The 17872-nt window shown below is 40.4% G+C and overlaps 1 protein-coding gene across 5 annotated transcripts in view; it reads right to left on the reverse strand.

The window, feature by feature from the left end:
- Nucleotides 1–17872, reverse strand: part of TNFRSF8 (TNF receptor superfamily member 8) — a 34804-nt gene that overhangs the window by 15426 nt on the left and 1506 nt on the right. For 3 of the 5 annotated variants that reach the window (XR_008469477.1, XM_054222197.1, XM_054222193.1), the window contains exons 2-4: nt 14149–14220; nt 12585–12810; nt 8521–8730 (exon numbers count right to left, since the gene is read on the reverse strand). Coding sequence is in view for 4 of the 5 variants with exons in the window: in XM_054222197.1 (XP_054078172.1) it covers nt 8521–8592 (72 nt within the window). In the remaining variant the exon portion in view is untranslated. Of the gene's footprint in view, nt 1–8520; nt 8731–8850; nt 11027–11225; nt 11335–12584; nt 12811–14148; nt 14221–17872 lie in introns of all 5 variants that reach the window. The other 2 variants (XM_054222196.1, XM_054222195.1) reach the window with 2 other exon arrangements.

The following is a 17872-nucleotide window of genomic DNA, read 5'->3' on the forward strand; positions in this document are numbered from 1 at the left end:
TTTTTGTAAAGACTCAATCAGCAGATTCCCCAGAGATTTTCCCACATGATACTGGTAGAAAAGTTAAATATTTCAGAAGAGCTACATCTCACTTTCTGCAGATGAATTTCCCATTGGCCTTTGAAATAACACCTACTGTCTCCTACTGCTTTTGTATGCAGTGCGGAATCTTTCTACCCAACTAATTTCACAGCTGTATTCTCCTGTTTTAATACGCTGTTCTTTTTACGCCAGGACCATAAAACACAGAAGTTATTTAACTTGCCCCAAGGTTACATCAGAAAACAGGAACTTTCAGTCAAGGAGGAAATTAACAAAGGGACAAGAAATAGAAATATATTGAAACCATTAAATTTCATCGAGCTCCAGTAATAGAACTGAGAAACCCTGCCTGACACATTTCTGCACTAACCACTGGGCCGCACAGCTTCCCTACAAAGCACTTTTTCTAGCTTACTATATAGAGGAAATAGCAGATGTCTGCTTGCTCAGCCTGACTCAAATCAAGTTTACAAACGTGCACCCTGTATTTTTCTTTTCTGAAGAGGAAGCTGTAGACCCTAGGAAAAGGAAGCGGAATCTCCTCGCATCTGCATGGAGGAGCACCCTGGTTAGCCAGCCGCTCTGTGACGACACTGAGTAGCAGGAAATGACACAATGAGACCTGTCACTAGACAAAGGGTCATTCAGGAGTCATTTCAGTGATACGAAGTAGATTAACTAGGTTTATAATGAAAATTTAAGAAACAACAGCATCCTGGCCATAGCTTTCTCTATAAGAGCTATGGAAAGTCACCACAAAAACCTCATCATCTCTTCCTGGTTCTTCTGGGCAACCAATTCTGGCTGCAAATGATGCTGAGTTTTAAATTGGGGTGTGAATAAATTTATGCAGCACAATCTTACAGCTGAGTTAATTACCTCTTTCGGGGTTTAAATAAAGGAATAGTGTGTGAGAAGAAGTGTGAGGGAAGGGCTGCTTTTTAAAAAGTGACCTTGTCTAAAATATTGAAATCAGAGTTTAGGATTAGATTCTGCTCTTAGTTACAGTAGTGCAAATTCTGACTATGAATTTGACCTGATTCTAGTTGCTGTGATAAACTACTGCATGAACTATGCGTGCATACTACACAAATTATGAAAATATACATGAGAGTACTCAATGGGTGGGTTTTTTTCCTTTCCACAAGAGGGCAGCTATATACTACATCTAGCTACATTATACACGACATCCACAGCTTCACAGAAAATGCTCCTTTCAAGTATTCAGTTCCAAGCACAGCTTTGTAGCCACCTTCAGTGTTGACTGAGCCAAGGCCAAGGTGCTCTGCTGTAAAAAGAAGTCATTTTAACAAATCATGACACGATTTCTATGGCTGAGAAACCACCTTCTGAGGACCCCACCACTTCTAATCCATAGCCATCTGCTAAAGGTCTTTAAGAGTTGCCATCTGTTCAGCAGAGGTGTTTCACGAGCATGAAACTTATTATAGATCCTTTCAGTGATAAATAATGTGCATATCAACGTTCAGCATCAGTCACCATCTCCCCATTCCTGTCATTTTTTTCCCTCTAAATCTTAAAGCTGTTTGATTCCTAACGTGACCTCTAACCGCAATGCAATGATGCAAAGTTCTGCTCTTAAACTAAGCAGAAAGGTTGGCCCTTTACAGACAGCATACGTTAAGGTAAGGACCTGAGCATAAACCAAGCCCCCAGAGCTTTATAGCACTTCGGGCTGAAAAGCTTAAAATAAATTACATACGCAAAACTGGCAGTATGGAAAGGAAAGTGCCACTAAAAATTACATGGTCTCTACTTCTTAACTTATGCATGGTGTTTTGTAAGCTAAATTTCAAGTTTTCATGCATCTGGAATAAAAAAATCTTGCACTAAGAACCCATCAAAGCTTCCATGAGTTTTCTGGGGAGTGAAACAACTGGTGCCCAAAAGCAAAGAACACACCTTGAAGAAGTGGCAGAGGAGAAGGGCCAAGGTCTCAATATGTTTTAAGTCTTCCATAAAATGATGGTGCCAGGTCATTTTCTGCAGAGGTTTGATTAGGCTACTTTTGGGAAAAGGGTGAAGGGAAGTCAGCCATAGAAGAATAATGTAACTTCATTTTTCTGTCTATGTATTCTGTGTAATGAATATGGGAATAATAAGTTATCTAAAGCAAAAGATAACCAGCCGAAGATACGAAGTGAAAAGGGAACAAAAATGTGTGTTATTAGTGGGTAGCAATAGGCCTGAACTGAGGTAATTTACCCACTCAATGACTGAACATGTGAATTACCTCAGTTTCATCACCTGTAACTGCTCTTCCCACATGTAAAATAACACCTCCAACGTCTCACCTACAATTAGGGAAATTAGGGTGCAAATTTGCAATAAAATATTGGCTCATCTGACCTTTTCTTTTGATGAGCTCGGTATTTCTACTTAGGAAGAGATCGCTGGAAGCTATTCACCAAGAAACACAGAGGATTCTAGATTACAAATTGTCCAGTCCCACTCCTTTCAAGACTCGGTGCTTCTGGAAAGGCACCTTATGCATTTTCTTGATTTGACCATCATCTCAGATCTCTGTGTACAAGAAGACTCCAAGTGACAGGACTGAAGTGTTCAGGTTTTTTTGTTCCTCAGTTGTTGGCTACTCCTTTTTAACAGCAGAAATCTAGACATCAACCATCAAATCCATCCAAATTTGGAGGGACTGCAAAATACTTAGTGTGTATTTGTCTTGCTGTTCCTGGATAGAATGACGACGGAGTGCTAGAGTTATGAAATATTTTAATGCTGGATAACCAATACTGATAAAAAGCAAAAAAAGAATATTTCAGTGGCTTGGCCAAAAAAATCATTCAATTTCCACAGAATTATGGAAGCAACATATGTGCACAGCTTCTCAGAAATTAAGGCTGTTGAAACGATGTGTATTTTCAATAGCAACTTACTATTTCTATATAGTAGTAAGCCTACTACAAACTGCAGCTGGAACACAAACTGGATTTCTAATCCTCACCTGCTAAATATCAAAATGACTTGGGTGAACTCCTGTTGTCTGAGTAGTCCGGTACCAAGCTGGGACCTTCAGGCTCAACTCCGTATAAACCCACAGCAGCGTGACAGTGAGGCCACCACAAAGGCTGAGGGCAGGAAAAGGCCCTGAAGCTTCTTCATGTTCAAGGTTGGTGGTGGGATCGTTGCTCAGCTTTAGATGTGTCACTTTAAAGTCCTTACTGTACTGGGTCCAATGTCTGTCTACAATTACGGGGGGTTTTGTGGTGGTAGCACCAGGGAACCCCAGATAAGCTCTGTAAGGGCACACAGGACATACTGTCCCCCTGGTCCCACTGCGTCCTTAACTTTAGATTTGCTTGCTTTTACCAAGTCTTGTCCAAACTGTCACCGATGGTGCTGTAAACACTTCTTATCTTGCCAACACTTGCAGGTCAACTGCTAAGGGCACGACAACTGCTACCACGGTAAGTCAGTCTGCTACAGCAGAACTTACAGTTTACATTCTCTCTAGATTTTCCAGCGAAACTTAAAAGCATCTTTCCACTCAAAAACTTGGGCAAGCAGTTTGCTCAGGAGGACATCACATGCTGCTTGTAATCAAAACAGGCAGGGGAAAAGCTAGTTGTCTTCTAACACTGTGGCTACAAAGGAATCTGGTGACAGCACAGAATGATCCTGTTTAGACGAGGGAAATTCTGCGAAAAATTCCCGCCAACAGTAGCAGCGCTGATCTCCCCAGGACAGACACACACTGTTTCGAGCTGCGCAGACCTGTTTTGAGCTGCGTTACCAACGGCTGCAACTGTGGGAGCCTGTACTGGGTTTCCAGTATTGTGACTGAGACGATGCGGAAGCTGTTAAAGAAAATGTCCCTCTTCTCAAGCCTTAATCAGAACAGGGAGAACTTCTCCCCTAAAAGAAGGGAGGGAATCACAAGGCCAGTGAGGAGAAAAGGGAAAAATTAATGTAAAAAGTGGTACTTTATCATATGACGGCTCAAGAGGAACACAGCAGCAAGGAAAAGCATACGTGCTCTTACTGCTGTCACTGACAACAAAAATCTCAGCATTAAGACACTTCTAATATACTTCTGGTTGTGAGAGCTTGGACAAAACCAAGCATTATAAAATATTGAGTAAGACACATAAGGTTTAACTACAAAATAGTGAAAGTCTTCTGCCTTGGACCGTTATCCCATTTGTTAATATGAATATAAGTCAAAGAATCCTTTTTCAGTATGTTCTAGGATGACAGTGGAAATTTAACCCTGTCTTAGAAGAAAATATGAACTTAACTACTTTGACTCAAGCTTGTGTGAATATAACTAATAAAACTAATTTTCCAGAGCAAAACCAATTTATTTAAATTAGGACTCTTTGTTAGGCAGAAGCTGAAGGTTAACGTTTGACTTAGCAGGTCCTAGTTGCTCATAAATAACTCTTGAAATGAAAGGAAGGGATAAAGCAAAGGAGACAGAAAAAAGTTTCAGCCTCACATTACAAAACCTCAACACTGTCACCTTTTTACAAAACAGCATCAGCTGTGAACACTGGGGTGGGCTGTTCACCTTCTTGATACCATGGTGCCTGTATGTAGAAGCGCACAAAAAAGAAAATGCAAAGAAATTCTCCACTTACAGTGTTGGCCATTTCTCCTGGCTCCGGTATGCTTACAGACATTGCCAATTAGCCAGGGAGAAAAGATTCGCTTCATCATTATTGCCCCTTAGTACTTATTTTGTAGGAAGGTTTTGTGTGTAAGAACTTTCACTTCTGCCCCATTCCCTGCTCTTCTTCCTGCAACGCCTAGAAACACTGAAGAGTGTGGTATAATCCATACTCAGCAGCAACTAGCATGTGGCTTTGCTCCATCAAGGAAATCTCCAATAGGTTTTGCAGAACAAACTCTCCTCGTCTCTGCAAGGAACAGAATGAAATGCACTAACCTCAAAATCCTGTTTAATTAGCATTCAAAGTATTTTTGTCTTTCATCTTTTGACTGTCCCACCTCCTTATCCACTTTTGTCTGAATCTCAAGACAGACAGCAACAGAACTCAGGTTCTGCTAGGGGAATTCAAAGTTCTAGCACAATTTCACTTTTTAAGGCATCATTTCCTAGTGTTTCCTGAAGAAAAGAGAAGAGATGTACATTTCCTGTTCCCTCTCCAAAACGATAATCCAGTCTCAATGACAAAATAACAATTTTAGCCCAATGACATATAGCATTGTCCATTAGTACTTACAATTCTCTTAGTTAGTAGGTATTCTAAAAAAACTTTAAAATTGAAGGAGGATCACAGAAGTATTGGTGGGTAGGGTCAAGGAATCCAGCTGTGGTGGACAGTAGGTCTACATTCTTCCCTCTGATTCTGAGGAAACTCTGAATGGATGGGTCAGTACTAAGAATGGATTAGCAAAGTGGGAATATGCGTCTATTAGAGCTATGTTAATGCTGTGGCTCTTTGCCATACAAGGGTGCAATCCCTCTTCCCCTCTCTTGCCTCTACCCACATTTTCCTTCCCCTCTAACTCCTTGATTATTTAAGACAAAGCAGTTGTGTTTCCAGAGGATGAATCAATTCTAGGAGTTCAGTTGACTGAAAACTCCGCTTTCTGAATTTCTGTAGCTGATTTTCAGGGTGTTGCTGCACTGAAACAACTCACCCTGCAGCTGCACGGTCATTTGCGCTAAAGTCAATGCAGGAAAGCTGGTGGCATTGTGTAGCCAGGAGCAGGGCCTCCCCTTTGTGTGACAGGTCTCTGCTGATGGGCACAGCTGCAGCGGGAAACCTCACAGACATTATTTCTGCATCTCTACACTATATCAGAATTGATTTGACCTGGATTGGACATGAGGACACAATGCAGAGCAAATGCTGCTTTATGCCAGCTGCAGAGGTGCAGGTTAATATTTAAACTAAAAAGAAGGTAAGCTGATGTAGTAAAAAATCACCAGTGTAGCAAAAAGCCTGCCACCACGAAGTTAACCTGCCCACATTTTTTGAACAAATTTGAACAAGTAATGAGTCTGTATCAGACTAGTAATTTGCATCTGTTTTTGCTCTAATACAAGAAGTTCTTAAATTGGATTCAATGTACTGTTCAACTGGAGGGACACAGAGGCTGAATTTCACTAATCTTTTCCCGCCTGCACTTCAAATAAAGGTTTTTGATTTAGCAGGAGCTGGAATACATCTTGTGAAGAAAAGACCACAATTCATCTCCTGTTCGGCCTGCTCCGTAACAGGATGGCCAAGGATCCCTTGGCTCAGTGCTTTCATTGACCTATCAGGCCAATCATTTTTTTCTTTTTTTTTTTAAACCTTGCAGATCAAGGCCAAATTAAATAAAACAAACATATTTGATACAAAATATTTGGCTTTCAGTGCTTGCTTTTGAGAATTTGTTTTAGAAAATAGGTTTTTTTGTAGCTCTTTGCACTTTCCTCATATCTACAAGTACATCTGCTATTCCAATTTAAATAATGGCAATCGTAAAGATGGTGCTGAATTCAGTGGGCTACTCTGAAATTCAGTCAGGACAAGGTTTGACTCATTTATGTATGGTCTTTTGAGCTCATAGAGAAAAAGTGATGGTGAGGCAGAGTAAGAAATCAGCTTGCTACAAATGAGCTGTAAGTCAGGAAGAAAGCATATTACGGTAAAAAAAAATATCTTCTACCAGCATTGGCTATTCTAGAACTGACTAATACTGTAGCAAAACAGTTGACTCCCTTTCAAGCTGCTGTTCAAATTCTGACAGTACAAAAGAAGCTGATAAGCTAAAACTTCAAGCAGTCAAGGCTTCATCTGCATGATAGTAAAGACATTATTAACAAATGAGAGCTAACTGAATATTAAAACAAACAAAACTCAACCTGTGGACTCAAGTGAGGTGGAATATGGTTTAAAATATGACCAATAAGCTGTGACTTGCTCACTTTAAACAGTATCACTTGTGCTCCAGTAGCAGTAAAAGTAGCAAAGTTTGCTGTGATAGAGGCAATACAGAAAGAGAGTGAAAAGCCAGTTGCTTATCCCAGAAAGATCTACATCTTTATTCCAGGGAACTGATGATTTTGCAGTCAGTCTGAATGTTGACAACGAGCATCAGAAAAACAAATTTTCTCTCTGCCCCTTTCATTTTGTGAACAAAACACCAGAAGTGATGTCAAAAAGCAAAACCGCCACCTTTTTTCTATTGCCTTTCTCCTAAAGCAGTTTGCATTCAGCAGACCAAGCAAGCTTATCTGGATGCCCTCCTCAGAATTCCCCAGGTGGGTAAGGACTACAGACCCCAATCCTATAGAAGAACAGGGATCCTTCTATATTTCAGGAAGGAGACAGGGGCATGTCAGATAACCAGGGCAAAATAGAGCAAACTTGCAATGTGGGAGGGGAATTTACAACTAAAGACACAAGGGAAAACTCCTACTCTTACCAAAAGAGCCAGGAGGATCGTTTTCAAATGTCTATTTGAAGAGGATGCAGGACTTGGTTATTTTCAAAGATCTAATCGGAGTCAGTTTCTTGTAAAAAAATCTCCTAACAGCCCAAGTGATGTGCTATATCATTCATTTACAATGTAGACAGGTGTCTTAGGCTAGTATATACTCATATTTTCACTGCAAGGGAAAACAGCCAATTTCAGGATCACCTGCTTGACTTCACCTGTGCAAAGAGCCTCTGCGACTGACCTTTTTTGTGTGTGTGTGTGTGTGTGTGTGTGCGCGCATGAATGTCAGCCAGGGAAATTACCTGGACTTATGCCAGGTGCTGAGGGCTTGTTGCCATGTGATCCGCTGGCGGGGGAGGGAGGGGGGGAGCAAACGCACAAGAGATGATACAATCTGAGCAGGGAGCAAGCTTGCATCTACAGCATCAGCCGAGTGCAACTAGTGGGCTACGTCTATTTTAAGTCAATTTGATGCAGAAATATCAGTCCATTCATAAGGAAGTCGGTGTCAGAGGGGTAGGCGGTTGTAAAGAGGAAGGTATTTTATTGTTTAGTTTGTCCTTACAGCTTTCAATTTGCCAGCCCTCACTCACATCAGCAGAGTGAGCAGCAGCCCTCCAAACCACGCTCTGCAAGGAACAAACCTGTCCCAGAAAACCTGCCCATCCAGGCAAAAATAAAAGCCTCTCACCCAAACAAACGAGAACAGTCCCCCAGCCCATCAAATCTTTCCTCACTCCCTAGCTACGTACGATGTGCCTGGATGTGCAGTACCACTAGCAGTGCCAGCAAAAAGATGCAGATCATAGCTCATATCCCCTGCTCCTGACTGCAAAGTTCCCAGAGAGGGCAAACTCTCCTGGCTGCTCTGCTTTATACCTTTATCACCCTGTGTTGCACAAAGCCTGTTTCTGTGGACGCTCACTACCCAGCACCCAGCCTATGGGCAGGAGGATAGCCCTGCAGCCCTGGGTGCCCCCAGACCTCTCCAGGCTCCTGTGTCCTGAGGAACTGCAGGATCCTGGCGCCACCCTGCCTTACCTGCGGGGCTGTCTGGATATCCTGGAGAAGAAGCAGGAGCCACAGTCCTAGTGCCAGGCTGCAGGCAGCCATCTGCAGTGGCGTTAAATCTCCTTAGCTCTCAGCATCGCAGGTTAGACAGCCAGGTTGCTCCTCTTGGAGTTTGAGATCCTCCCAGTGTCCAGTCCAGTCTTGCTCCGTGTCTGTTCCTTCAGTCCAGAGCCATTCCAGCTGTTCAAGACAAGCAGGAGACAGGCTTTGAGACTCAAGCAAGCTCAAAAAACCATTTAGAAGGAAGGGGGAGGGGGGGCTGCCCAAGAAAAGAAAAGTAAAAAAAGAACAAAACAAAACCGCGTCAATCACTAGTCCCGGAGCGCTTGGGTTTCTGTGAGAGTCGGTTGCATGCATCAAGGTTGTCACCCGAGGTACACGGCTGGCTGTGCAGAAACACAGGCTCCTGAGTCATCTGGCTGCCCTCAGAGAGCATTTCACCACCCTCAGCGTTGGCCAGGCAAGAGTCCAAGCCCTGCCCTGTCCATCCACCACAATCTCAAGAGCTGCAACCAAGCCTCAAGAGGGTTCCCAGTAAGAAGCAGTAATTTTTTCAGTACAGTCATTTTACTCCTGTTTGGATGAGTGTGTGAAAACTCACAAGCAATCAGGGTGACTCCATGAAGGTTTAGGCTCTACACACTACCATTTAAACACCAACACACCACAGAGCATCCTCTTGAGAATCTTTCTCTTTCCTCCAATCCCACTTGAAATCAATTCCTGTTGCTGACAATCATCCCTTGGACTGCTACTCATCATTTCACTCGCTTTCATTTGTTACTCTGGATACCATTTTTTGGCTCTGGTGCCTGGAAAGATTTCTTTTGGTTTAAGGTGTCGTGAAGCTTTCTTATCTGCCCTAACAGTTTTGCCAAAAGTAAAAGCTAGCCACTTCAAAAAAGGGCAGACTGCCTTGAAAACTTCTGCTGAGGAAAACACTGAGAATTTGAATTCTCACACCCGTGGCTTTTTGCTTCTCACCCTTACCAGCCAAAAGAAAAAGAAAACCAAAAGAAGTGAGAAAAGATTGAAAGTCGGATAATTGATTATTTTATTAAAGACCCACAGCTACCTCATTGCCATCACAATGGAGTGCCAAAGATGAGAGCATTCCACAGGGACCCTGGGATGATGTAAATGTCTTCTTTAACTCACAGCTGTAACTCTTTTCTTTTTAACTAACTGCCTCTATTTTTTCTGCAGAATACCATCTTATAAACCCCAGGCATTTTCAGAACATCGCGTACTATGTTTTTGACACATAAATCTAACCTCCTCTCTTCACTCTGTCAGGCTGCGTCTCAGTTTCTAAGCTCTCTTAGCTATAAAAGCTGACTGTGGTAGGTATGCCTAGAGACAACTAAGTATTTGAATGTCCAAATATTACATTCTTGCTTTTCCTAATTAAATAATGGGCTAGAAAATGTCTTAATCTTGTGTAATAATATGCCATTAGGCAATTCTCCCAATTGATGACTGCAGTTCCAAATGACATCGTAGTCAGGGCAATTGGTGAGCTCTGCTTTTTTGTTTGTTTGGGTTTTATTCCTTTTTTTTTTTTTTTTTTTTTCTTATCAGCTCCTATCTAAGCTTTTCTAGCTAAAGGACAGGAACCAACATAAGACACAGGCTGGAAAGTTTTAGCCGCTGTAAGTTATACTGCCGAGGTCAACATATCTGATTCAAAAACTAAATATCTGAGCACAAAAAATTGTGTGTGAAAGATTTTCCCAGGATTGGCAACAGGGAGAGTTTTCTGGTCTGTTTTCCACACGTCAGTTGCTTTTCAATCAATGGTGTCAACATTTTTTTAACCCATTGGATGACTTCAAGCAAATTTGGCTGAGGATACACAGTTTCATGGAAGGAGATGACTTGGATAAAGACGAAAGATTCCAGTAACACTAACTGAGGGAAAAGCTGTGGTGGGAGACCAGTGTTCCTCAGAAGAAACAATCCATCTTACATGTCCAAAGGGAAAACAGGCTTCCCAGCTGCCATCCTTCTTAAAACTTCTTATTCTTAAATTCATTCTTGATTGAACTAGATATTTAAAATCATGGGAAGTGGAAAAAGCTTAGTGTTGCTGCTGGCTTTTTGGAAAGGCTATTACATCACACAATGCTATTACAAGTCTGTAATAAAAGCAACAGCAATGAAAAGTGTGAAGAGATTGTACTTAATAGGAATGTTCCAACCTGCATACATCTTTAACGGAATGCATTAATTTCAGACTTTGCATGTTTTGATTTCAAATACAATGGAAGGGGTTTTCCAAAAGAAGCCCTATCGGTAACTGGAAGGAGCACCCCCGTTTTATAACAAACCCACACTACTGTTCTCTACATGTTGCCTATATTTCCTAGAAAATAATCCTCTATGTTAGTATGAAGAAAAAAAAAATAAAGCAGAACAAATAGAAGGAAACAAACAACCCCTGTTTCTCTGTTCTTCCATCAGAGGACAATGTCTCCTGAAAAAAAAAGGGAAAGTCCCTATAAGCACGCTATTATTATTTATAATGTTTATTAGATTACATGCATCTAACATTTGAAGCTCCTTTTGTTTTAGGTTTTAAAAGTAGCAATGCCCAAAGACAAGGTTGCTTGGCATCTTCTGTATTAACTAATTTAGCTAATGTCAAGCTTAGCTAGTTCTTAGGTAATTTTTACACAGGGTATTTGATCTGTGCTGATCATCTGTGTGTTCTGCATGGAGTTGAGGTGGAAGGGTTCAGAGGAGGTCTTGTAAGTCAGTGGTTGTTCAAATGTCGCTTGATACCTGGAGCAAAAGAATGCAGAGATCCACCTAAGCCATGAGGGAAAGTCTCTTTAACACGTGCCCAAGACATTCCTTCAGCATTGTCTATTCACTGTGCTGTTAACAGTGACAGCCTAGTAAAAAAATTAGTAACAGAATACTGTAGAAGTAGCATTGTTACACACGTGCTCAAGCAAAAGTCCTCATGACATTTTCTAATTTTGAAGTGGCTGATTTTAGTCTCACGTTGTACTTTTAGCATGGTTCCTTGTGGTTTTTAACATGCATGTTCAGTTAATACGTATCCGTATGTATCAGTAAAAACACTGAGAGAAATGTCATCTCTTAACTTCTGTCAAACAGATAAATAAGACCACTGAATTTAAAAGGATAAATATTAAAATAACAGTGTCTAAAATCTGTATTTCAGTGTCTGTCAGTGTTGCCATTTGGAGCATTACAGTACGCTGATGAAAAATCGCTAAACTCATGCTACTTAGCTAGATGAAACAACACCAGACCCTAAAACTAGGAGTCTCAGTAGTACCGAAGGCAATGCTCGTTGGGATACATGCTACATACTATAGGGGGTACAGGTAAAAAGCAAAATTATCAGCAAATTAAAAAAGAAAAATGAAAGCATTTACTATAATAAAAACAAAGAATCTCATGGCTAAAGGAAGGAAAGCAAGTAGCCACCAAGAATGACTCTTTCTTGACACCTCTCCTGATCTATTTATGCATTTTAGCTATGGGAGAGCTCTCTTCCTGGGGATCTTGGGAAGTAACACTGTGTTAACAACATGCAGGGACAGCATTCAGGATCCCAATGATTTTAGGCACTGTAAGTGAAGCGAGCATACTAAAGATCTCCAGAAATCTTTCAGTAGCCCAAAGAGGACAGACAGGAGGGAGGGCAACACTGGTGCAATGTGACCTCATTGAGAAACATCACTTAGAGAGCAAGCAATCAGAGTCTGAACTAACTGTAGCTGACAAAGTATTTGAACGTGCCTGAACATATGAAAAAGAAAAAATCTCATTTATGCCAACTATGCCACAGATCGGCAAAATTCTGTCTCTCTATGCCACTCTGGTATTGACATTTATTTTTTGGCACATACATTTCTCTTATTCTTAGTGTTAACTATATGTCAATCCATTTAATTATGTCCCGTCAATCAAACCACTCTGTGATACATTAAATACATTGCAGGTGCTCTTGATAACATGAGCATGATCTGCAGAGCTAAACTGATTTAGCAATTTACCTTGGTACGTTTGTCCACTGTGATCAACAAGGAAGATGGTATGAAGCTCTTGTTGCACACTTGTTAAAAGGCAGCAATGGCTTAAAACAAGAGTTTCCAGCAGGAAAAAAAACTGGTTATCATGAGCTGGGGTCATAATGAAATCCCAACACACAGGGGAAATCCCAAGTCATTTCAGTAACCGTAGTTTCAGTAGATGGACATTCTCACAAGGTGTTTCTGTTCTCTAGTAAAAATAACAGAAAAAGAAATCAGCTTCCTTGCTTTATATAAAGTTTCATACATACGTGAACCAGAAATCTAAAATAAAAGAACAGACTAGTTCTTGTTTGTTTGCAACTCGGGACTTCTGTTTTAATCAGCTGTGCTCTTGCTGAGCACAGAAAATTTCTTAGTAATTAATGAAAAACCAACGGAAGGAGATGCATCCTGGTCTGTTCCCAAGCGATAAGGTTACTTTTTTTTTTTTTTTTAATTACAGAATATAATGTCAAAAAGTACTTATGTGAAAAAGCCAATTCCTGACTGAGGGAAGCTCAGAAATGCTGTCAACAGTTATTGGTTTTGCTGATTCTGAGCCAAAACGTAGCTGCTGGAAGAGTTCTCCAGACAGCAGAGAACCAAGATGTTCTGGGAAAAAAGAGTCTTCTCAGCTGATATTAGTCTTACTGCAAGAAGTCTTGCTTCAGCTGAGAGCTGTAACCCCCCCCCCCCCCCCAAAGCCCATTGACTCCATTCATGTTCCCTGGTTTTCATTGCAATTACTTCCACCCAAGCATATCCTCAGTTTAAATAATACAATATATGGCAGTGCTACACTCTGGCCTTCCAGAGCAGCAAAGTCACTCTTAGTATTGCTATGCTTAAAAAGTCACATTTTCTGGAAGCATAACCATGCATTCCTGCTATCAGAGATTTGGATTCAGTGTTAATATGCAAAACAAGATATGATGTCTGTCATCTTATCCACTTTTTGATTGGGTTAAGTCATTCAGAATTTTGATTGAAACAAAAATTTAAGCAGCTAAAAATGTGTCAGACTGACCATGTTAATAATAATAACTTGGTTTAATTTTTTAATTAGATTTCTTTTACAGATGCAATTTATATAAAGTTGATGTGGGTAACAAAGTCTTGTAACTGTGTTTTTGTTATCTCAACTAATACTAGTCCCTTATATAGAGTGATAAAATAAGTAATGTAACCAAAAAAAAATTTGTATAAAGTGTCTTTTTTTCTGGTGCATAGTAGCTTCAAAACCAAAGTGCATTTTGAGTCAGACTGAAAAATGAGAAGAGCTGACAGAGAACTCAGTGCTCTCAGGAAAGACTTGGCTTCCATGAAAGAAACCAAAACCATGTCACAGAATTACTATGCCCACAGGCAAGCTGAGAGAGAGAGACGACCTTAGAAGAAAGATCACATCATGTCTGTACTTTCAGTAATTCTGACTACAGGTTCTGGAAGAGTGGTAGATATACACATTGTCATTCTCCACAGAGAAAGCTCTTGATAAAAATGTTATTATTTGAATGTCATTTGTATTACGCCCTTCCTCCCATACCTTGCTGGAAGTGGAGATGCTCAAGGGTGAATCATCCATGGTCCAGACAGGACAGCCACTTCATCATTACAGCTGTAAAGAAAGTGGTGGGTAATACAGGTTGGAGAGGTAATGCCATGTGAAGGCTGAGGCATTTTGAAGATCCTTCATGCCCTTTTTTTACACCTCCCTAGCACTGGTTGAATTTAAAGCAAAAGTCTTCCCTGCTGCTCATTTGCTGAAGTAATCACACATTTAGTAAATCTAAATGACCCACAACAGCATTATTTGTTTTGGGGCTCACTCCCCACCCTCAGCCTTTGCACCGATACAAATTAATCCATGAGCACCAGCTTTGAGTTCAGCTCGGTCTTACCTCACGTCAAAGTCTTTGTCTGGAGCTCTGTAAAGCTCATGGTTTCCCCTACCTAACCAGAAAGTGCCAGAAGGCTTCTATAAAGCCATCAGTTATATAAAAGGACTGGTAAAAGGCAAGAAACTAAGTACATACTTGCCTTTAGTTAGCAAGTTTCTAAACACGCAGTATGTCCACGCAGAGAGCTAATAAGCAGCAGCCACTTTAAATTCACACCTTTTTTACTGCATAGTAATTGCCCCCTTGTAGAAAGTCTACTTGGAATACTTAAGTTATAGTCAAAGAAACATGTTCAAGCTTTACATTATTTGATTTTGACTGCATAGTTATTCTCCACAAGTCTGGTGTTGAGCTTTATCTGGCACTTAAAAGATCTTGTTTTTCAGCTACTTACAAGCCAGTCAAACTTCGAAGAGTTAGAGCAGAACATCGTCAAAGCAGGGATTTGCCTCAGTCTGAATTCTTGAATTCCCCTAGTACAAGGTAACTCTTGTATCAGGAATGTGCCTTTTGAGAAGCCATGAAAGTCTGCCAAAAACTGACCAACCTAAAGCCTCACAAAAACCCAAACCTTGCACAAGCTTGATGGTGAATGCATTTGACTTTCAGTGGGAAGATCTCTAATAAATTCATTCTCTCTAAGCATTCTCAAGCCACTCACAACTCCCAGAGCTACTTGTTGTGCAGTATTTTCACGTGATTGAATTCCCACATGGAGTTTCAAAAGCAAAACCAGATTTTCTCTATAGCAATTTCTCCTCATCAGCATATGACCCAGAACTGAGAAGAGGAAGACTCTCTCCTTTGCTCTGAAGGAGACCTTCAAAGTGAAATTTTGGAAAGAAAGTGCCATATAATTCATATAGAGGACAAAGACAGAATCAACTGAAGGGATCAGAAAGCTTAGACCAGAAGAAACCCACAACTAGGACTGAAGAGGAAGGAGACCAAGCCACTAGGGAGGAACACAACTGGAGAGGGAAGCTTGGCCTGACTGAATACTGTAAATAAAAAACGTGTTAGAGGGAGTGGGCATGTGCAAAGAAATGGTAATGCTAGCATTTCTTACATTTTGAGTATCAGACTGAGCATTTTCAATGGTGTTCTTGTACTCCAGTCCAGGTGTTAATTATTTGAGATTCGTTAAAACAAAAATCTAACCCCTCCGATACAGTATTCACCTACAGTTTTTGGAAGATACTATTCAACCGTGAACAGAATCAAACCAGAAAGTATACGCAGTCACTCACGAATTCCAGTCTGTAAACTCTTGGCAAAAGATGCTAAAGAAAACTTCAGTGAAAGGTACCGTGAAGTGAGAGATTCAAGAATAGTTCAGAACCAAAGTGAGAGGTAAAAGAAGCTTTTGCAGAACCTTGTCATTTCACAAAAAAAATCTACTTTCAGATATGTGTGAACTGACAAACAGGTCTTTTGGAGCCAGGTTCAGTTATTTCAGCAAAACATTTAACCCGTGAAGTTCATCTGTAAGTCAGTAAACAGTTCCCAAATAAACCAGCTGTTTCAGGATTAAACACTACTCTGTCATTTACTGGAAATTACTTATGATCTTACTGCACTCCCTATATTACCTTTTTTTTTTTTACTTTGGGAATAAATAAACCCTTTTAGAAGATTACTGGAATTATGAGCATTTCACTTCCTTCTAACAACAAGAAATTCTGCTCACATGTACTCAAATACAAATCCAAACAAACTCTAGTGAAATCAACACAGTAACTCTGGATCTCTATTACTGGAAAGGCGAAGAATCTTACCAAGTTTAAAATAATAAGGAGATATGCCTGACTTTTCCTTCTTAACTATCCTTTGTGCAAATATTTTACATTTATTTGCTGGCAGGCAATTATTAATGCTATTGTTGCATTTGAAATATGCTCTATGTATATGCGTGGGAAGTAAAACAAGTAAACTGAAAAAGCACCAAGAGTTCCAATTTGATACGTTTTAATCCAAAATTGAAAAGAAAAATGTTTGGTGAAGACTGGCCTTGTGGTTAAAACACAGGAGTGGGAGTCATGAGTTCACAGTACTGTCACAGACTTTTTGGGTAACTCATATCATTTTTTAGTACTCTGGTTCTCCTCATCTAAAAGCTGAAAGTTATACAGCTTCTCTACTAACAGAAGCAAGATGAGCTTTCCTTTGCTGATGCAAACAAAAGAAAGTCAGGAAATATTAAATAATTTTTGCAAAAGAAAAATGGGAAGATTTTCGGGACACGGTTTTTTGAGAGTGTGTAAAACTTTTTTCTATGACTGTAGCTGAGCATGTCAACTCTTGACAGTTTAGGGCCTTATTTTCCTCTTCCTAGCAGCATCTTTTTGCTCTGCAGAAACCAATGAAATACACCAGCTGAAGGAGAACACAACGTCCTTACATTTGGTCTGCCATTACCCAGGAAACTGGTGAAATTAAGGTTTTTAATTCTGAAGAGAAGGGGAAGAGTTTCTCTTGTGTTTTCAGATTTGACACACTCCGAAAACAAATTCGCCTGGGCTTTGAAAGCACAAGTTACAAAGAGATGAAAGCCCCCAAAAAATCAAAGTTTGCAAATAATTCAAAAAGCAAGCTCATGCCCCATGCACCTGAGGGTTCTGGAGACAGTCATTCCTTGACACGCTGATAACTAAATAGAATGAATAACTCAGCACTACATTCATTCAAGACTCTTGATATTAATTCTTAAAATGTACTGACAGCAAGAAACACCTGATCCTGGGACATGACCAAAACTGCCTTACAGTAATCCTAGAGGAAGCAAACAGACAAAACACTGTTGTCCTGGTTTCAGCTGAGATAAGAGTCAATTTTCTTCCTAGTAGCTGCTGTGTTTTGGATTTAGTAGGAGAAGAATGTTGATAATACATATTAATTGTTTTGAAGTAATGTTTATTTTAAGTCAAGGACTTTTTCAGCTTCCCACAGAAGCTGAGAGGGAGCATAGACAGAACAAGCTGACCAAAGGAATATTCCATACCATGAATGTCATGCTCAGTATATAAATGGGGGTTGGTGGGAAGCAGGAATCCGCGATCACTGCTTGGGACAGGCTGGGCTGCCAATCATAGGGCAGGGAAGCAATTTGTGTTGTATCACTTTATTTTGTATATTATTTTACCATTATTATTATTATTATTTTTCTCTGCCGTTACCATTCTATTAGACTGTCTTTATCTCAACCCACAAGTTTTGGTTTTTTCTCTTTTTTCTTCCCCTTCTCCCTATCCTACCAGGCGGCAGTGGGGGGGGGAGCGAGTGAACAGCTGCACAGTCCTAGTTGCCAGCTGGGGTTAAACCATGACAGCAGTCTAACACTGTTAACTGAGAAGCAGACAGAGTTATATC

Source organism: Rissa tridactyla, chromosome 16 (assembly GCF_028500815.1).
Source record: "Rissa tridactyla isolate bRisTri1 chromosome 16, bRisTri1.patW.cur.20221130, whole genome shotgun sequence".
NCBI lineage: Eukaryota > Metazoa > Chordata > Aves > Charadriiformes > Laridae > Rissa > Rissa tridactyla.